At 30.9% G+C, this 6,000-nt stretch overlaps 1 protein-coding gene across 1 annotated transcript; it reads left to right on the top strand.

The window, feature by feature from the left end:
- Positions 1-3,828: 3,828 nt before the first annotated feature.
- Positions 3,829-4,517, top strand: LOC104905605 (hypothetical protein). The gene has a single exon (XM_010694195.4). The coding sequence runs from the start codon at positions 4,079-4,081 to the stop codon at positions 4,214-4,216; it is 138 nt and encodes a 45-aa protein (XP_010692497.1). The 5' UTR covers positions 3,829-4,078; the 3' UTR covers positions 4,217-4,517.
- Positions 4,518-6,000: the final 1,483 nt, after the last annotated feature.

The raw sequence follows: 6,000 nt of genomic DNA on the forward strand, positions 1-6,000 counted from the left end.
GTATAAAGAAGAAGAAAGTTTTCATGTCCTTACCAACAAAAATATACAAAATTTGTAATCTTTTGCACATAACATTATAAATAGAAAATTAACTTGAGTTTAAATATATGAGATTGATATTTGATAGGCAATAGCAACGGTGCATGCTAATTGCTAAGCACAAAAGGTCAAAATCTCATCTTTCTTAGCCGCAAAATCCCAATTTTAATTCAATTAAACAACTATATAAACACTAAACAGTAGAATCTTTTATGTATATGCTCATTCAAAGTCATATATGACTTCTTAATCTTAATATTCTCTTCTTTTTAAAGGGATGGGAGTTGTTCATGCCACCATTACTATAATATTGAAGTATATTACGTGACTTAATACTCCATTATAGAAGTATATCGTTCTTTATAATAAGGAATATGTGTTCAATCATTGAACAGCTGACTTATTCCAGTACTAACTACACTTGTTTAAGCTATTAATTAATTCCATCTTCTGTTTTCTTTCCCTGAAAAATGCTAAATGACATCATGCAAAATTTGGATGTAATACAAGCTCTTATATGCACACGCCACACTCTTGGCAACCGAAGGTTATTTCTGATAAGTATAAATGAGATTGGTGAATATGGTGATAATGTAATAAATGGAACAAATTAATAAGAATCATGCACTAAGGATTTCATGAGACTATTATACAAGTATAAATGAAAATAATAATGGTAATAAATATATATTGTTAGGTATCGGAGTGTTGTAGTTCGATTAATGCGGAACAGACTCAATGAAATAATAAATGATGAGAAAAACAATAAAGAAGATAAACAAAAGTGATTTACGTGGTTCGACCAAAACAGACCTACGTCCATAGGTGGGGGATTCGAGCTTCTTCACTATGGTGGAGAAAAACAGAGAGAATAATTACAAGGAGTCCTGAAATTGTAGAGGCTAAAAGTGTTTCATAAGTTGTGTCATATAATGAGCACCAAGATGTCCGGTAAAACATAAGGAACCCCGCACAAAAACCTTAGAATATACTCCGTACAAAACCCTAAAAAGAACAACTTATTTGGAAACGCATCTCGCAAATCGCGAGGCGCTATGGCTAACGCGAGTTGTGGTATCTCGGTAGTTCTTCATAAAACAGGGCGTAACTTTCTCTTTCTCAGCGGAATTGGACATATGACCTATCATTGGAAATCTCTTGAAACAAGCTATCACTTTCAATTTGAATTACATCAAAACTATTTATATATCGAGAGATATGTGCGTTCAAATTCAGCCTTATATCATTCACAAAATTTCAAGTCACAAATAACATATACGTATGAGATTATCGTACTCATAATGTTCTTTTATAGCCATCTTATAACTAAGTACTAAGCACCATCATTTAAGCGCGCAACATATTGGTTCAAATGTCTTAATATGATATAGTAATATACTGAATTTTTTATATCCAAGAAATTTGATCCGTACGTTATTGTCAAGCATTAGGGCACCCTCTACTGTAAGGACACTTAGCTTCTAGCTTAAGGGGAACCCTAAAGCTAGTAACAATATGTGTCTCGACTTCATCCTCTAATATGGTGTTGGTATTAGCTCAATTTTGGACTCAAGCATAGCTAGGTATAGGGGACCATCTTATATAGCACATAATCCATAGTGATCGTCTTCCATACCTAAGTAAAAGAGTAATGCATAAGCCTTATGTCTATTTAATGACATAATAATGCTAAATATTTGTACTTATTGATTGAAGTTTACAAGGACTAACTTTTCTCATACTTCAATCAAGGTAAATAGGTTAATATCTTCATCTCAAAATAGTTCCTCTTTTGTACATATATTGCACAAACCAAAAAGGAGCTATAACAACAATTAGATTTTTCAAACATTCACTTGGACACATAACTCATGTAAGTATAATGAATTATAATTAGCTAGTAAATTCCTTCAAATGATGCACTTGATTTTGGTCTTAAAGTTATCTAGTTGTGTTTTTATCATAGATACTTTTATGAATTGATATAAATTATATAATTGCAAATTTGTCAATGAATGAAAGATCACATATAAAATATGTATTAATATACTTACGCTCATTTCTACAAAACTCGTCTAGTTGAAAAGCAAACATGATCTTAAATCATTCATTATAATTACTTTGAAATTATTACATTTTAGAGTGTGATAAAATATGTAGTCGCGGTGTTTTTTTGTTCAACGTCTTTCCAATTTGATTTTAAATTACTGCCACTATACAAAAGAAAATATAATCATATAGATATTTTAAAAAAAATTCATGTGTATTTTTGAATACATTACAGATCACGCAAGCAACACAAAGCTGAAAGAAAAATAGAGTACACAATTGGAGAACAACAAGGATTGTAGTTCTTAATATCCCTTTTGTGTGTTAAAGGACTAAAGTACTAGTTTTTACCAATTCAATTGATAAAGGTTAATAACTTACTCGCTGGTACTCTACAATGGTCCCGTATTGTGTTGGCAAAGAGAGGTAAACTTAAAAACATGTAAAACCATTTGATAAGGAGATATCAAACTATTCTTCTTGTTAAAAACAGAGTACTCTGTTTTTATCCTTCTAACTCTTTAACCCCTTTCCCAAGACACCAACCCCATATTAACAAGTACCAATTCATTCTAAAGGATGGAAATCGTCTTATATTTGTACGATCTCTCTAAAGTATTTTTACTATTGATATCATTAATTACGCGTTAATATATATTCTAGCAGTTGATATTTCTAAAATACACATTGAGTCTATCCTAACAAGATCTATTGTGAAAAAACATATGGTCAATAATGATACACTACGAGGAGGTGTTTGGTTTAAATAGAGAAATGAAAAGGGAATGAAATCAAGTAGAGTGGAGAAATGATAACAATAATTGTTACTTTTATTGGGTGTTTGGTTCAAAAATGGAAAGGAATCACTTGTAAGGGAATGTAAAAGATCTTTTTTTTACGTACTCCTCCAATTTGTTTCAGATTATTGAATCCGTTTTCGTGTCCTAAAAAAAGAATAAAGAACTTAACACTGTGTAGATGATAAACTTTATTGGGCCTAATAAAAGCCCATGTTAGAGAAAAGTTTGACCACATACAAGGTTGATATGTTCCATCATAAAACCAATTGATGATAGGTTGAGTAACCCACCGGTCTATATGTTAGTTCATTTTCTCGCTAATTTTTCAATGTGGGAAAACTATTGCTAACTCACATGTGGGTTATATTTTTAAGAATAGATTAAAAAGAAACAAACCAATAATAAAAATGCGTAGATTAAAAAGAAACGGAGAAAGTATGAGACTAAGAGCTCCCAACTCCTAATTATGATGCGTATGAGGTTGGAGATTCAATTCTCATAAGCCCCAAGTTTATTGCAAACTGATGCAGTTTCATTTTTTAGAGTACAATTTCTATACTTTTTTGATAATGAGAAACAAACTAGGTCTGACCCTTAAGATAAGACCAACCTATAACATTTTTCCGAATCATGGAAGAAAAAACAATATGATTAAAAGAAAACCAATACAACAATTTCCACATTTATAGTGTAATTGGTTAAAGTTACATTCTTTTGGACAAGTAATATTCTTATTTACAAAACCATAAGTCTATTAACAAAAATCCAAAAAAAAAAAACTGAGTCTCAAACCATAGTGCAACTAAAAGCTCTTAATTCTCATGTGGCACAGACAAAAAGACAGTAAGATAGAAAAATAAGGAAAGGGAGTCTTTAAAATTAAGGGTAATAATAGATTCCATTTTAAGGGGTAGGGGACCTAGGTAAATTGTCTTCCTACCCTACACCATTTGGACCACTTCCTTAATTTTCTCTCTCCTCAATCTCAAATTCCCCTTTCTCTATAAGTACTCCTTTGGCTCTACTTTTTTCTTTCAAGCTTCAAAGTTGAAAAACTCTCACACCCCACAAAGAAACCAAGAACAAACAACTCTGCAACCAAACACAGTCTTAAACTTTTATTATTTCCCCTGTTTTCCTCTGTTTTTTTTCTCTCTCTTTTAATCTCCTAAATTTGTCTAAAAATCTTCATGGGAAGTTCAAGAATGATGAAGGAATCTGAAAAAAGAATGTCAAGCAGAAGATTAGGAAGGTTTTTAAGTGAACAAAGAGGAAGACTTTACATCATTAGAAGATGTATTGTTATGCTTTTATGTTCTCATGATTAATTAATTCTGTTTTCCTCTGTTTTCCTCTGTTTTATATTCTCCCCCTTTTCTTAACATACTAAATTGGTCTCAACACCCTCAACTATAGCGCAGGCGCACCAAACAACTCCAACTAAGACTTACAAAGTTCGAGGAGTAATTTTCTATTTAGAATTCCAATTGTATATAGAAGAAGAGTGATTATGTTAGATTTTTAAGATAGTTAGCTAAGTTTGATCATGTTGTATGGATGACTTCTTTTTCTTTTTATGTACATGATTGAATTTCTAATCAACAATGTCTAATCTTTGATTTTGGAGCACTTACAAGTTACAAGTTTCCTTTCTTATGATTTTTGTTCATATCAAATTTTGTGCTTGGTAGTTCCAAACTTTCAGGGCAATCATGGTAAAAAGGGTTGTCATAATGTTAATCCTGTGCTAACTGTCACTACTTACTAGGGTAATGGCGTTCGTGCTATGTCGGAGATTGATACATCTACCCAAAACAAACGATAATTGATAATTGGGAAAAGTTATATGTAATCTTAAGGGCTGCATATAAGAAGCTAAAAATGGAAATAAATTGCATTAATTGATCATTTATTGCATAGGTTGATGTATAATTTTTCAATAAATTGACAACTTATTTCCATTTTAAATAGTGTATCTGTTCTTATATGCAAACCCTAAGAACTGTATATAGCATAATCCTTAATACTTAAATATTTTTAATGAGTTGTATTAGTAACACTTCCTCAATTTTTATTGTTTTTCCAATTTTTATTGTGCTATTTTCTTACTTTTTGGAACTTTTCTTGTCTTTCTACACTTCTATGTAAATTATTGCACTATTACTTTTTTTGGTATTTTTTCTCTTAATTTTTGCTATCCAAAAAAAGTAATATTTTCTGTAAGTACAATTTATTTCTAATGGATAGTTTGCCTATTGAATACACAAAGTTTTTTGTACACCACATATTTTACTGCTTAATAATGCAATTCAAGAAATCCATTTTATTAGTATTAGCAAGTAGACAAGGAAAACCTCACTGAACTACTTTGAAGGGGGGGATTCCCGTATCCAACTTTCCAATTGTTTTGAAAGGGTCTGACTGGTTGAAAGATGGTATGGGGGTACTTGTGAGAGTTAAGCTCATGAGTTATTCATCTACCTATCAAAAACAAAGTCGCAGTCATCTAACTTAGTTAATAAAGTTTTGTGGAGGCAGTAATCAAAATTTAAAATCGGATTATATTTACGTCACTACGCTTAATTGCTCATTTTACGAAATAAAATAAACTTATATAAAAAAGTACTTATTTCATTGGAAAATAAATAAAACACTTTTCTCTTTACATGAGACTTTTTTTAAGAGGAACATTTCATTTATTTCAGAATTTTGTGCAGTTTGACTCTAAAAGATACTTAAAAGAAACTAATAAATCGTCATTTCAATGGTATTCATAGTTAAACTACTAAATACAGTCATATTAGGTATGTTATTCACTTTACTAAGAAACGATCACATCAATCATGTGTATTATATTAACTTATCTAGTTTTCCAACTAATATTCTTTAATTTGAAGATAACTTAGAGCACCCACAATGACAAGCTACAACTACTTGTAGCTTAGTGTGCCACATCAGATTTCCAAACTACAATATTCCTAAGCTACAACCTTTTCCATTGGAAAACTACAACTACTTGTAGTTTTTGTAGGTCCCACATGTTATCACCATACAATAATTTTAAATGTGAAAGAGTAAAGTAAAAGTAGGGCCCACAAAAAATTGACAAAGC

Source organism: Beta vulgaris, chromosome 2, assembly GCF_026745355.1.
Source record: "Beta vulgaris subsp. vulgaris cultivar EL10 chromosome 2, EL10.2, whole genome shotgun sequence".
Classification (NCBI taxonomy): domain Eukaryota; kingdom Viridiplantae; phylum Streptophyta; class Magnoliopsida; order Caryophyllales; family Amaranthaceae; genus Beta; species Beta vulgaris.

Coding starts and splice junctions, on each gene's coding strand:
- LOC104905605 (XM_010694195.4), top strand. CDS start 4,079: ATGGGAAGTTCAAGAATGATGAAGGAATCTGAAAAAAGAATGTCAAGC.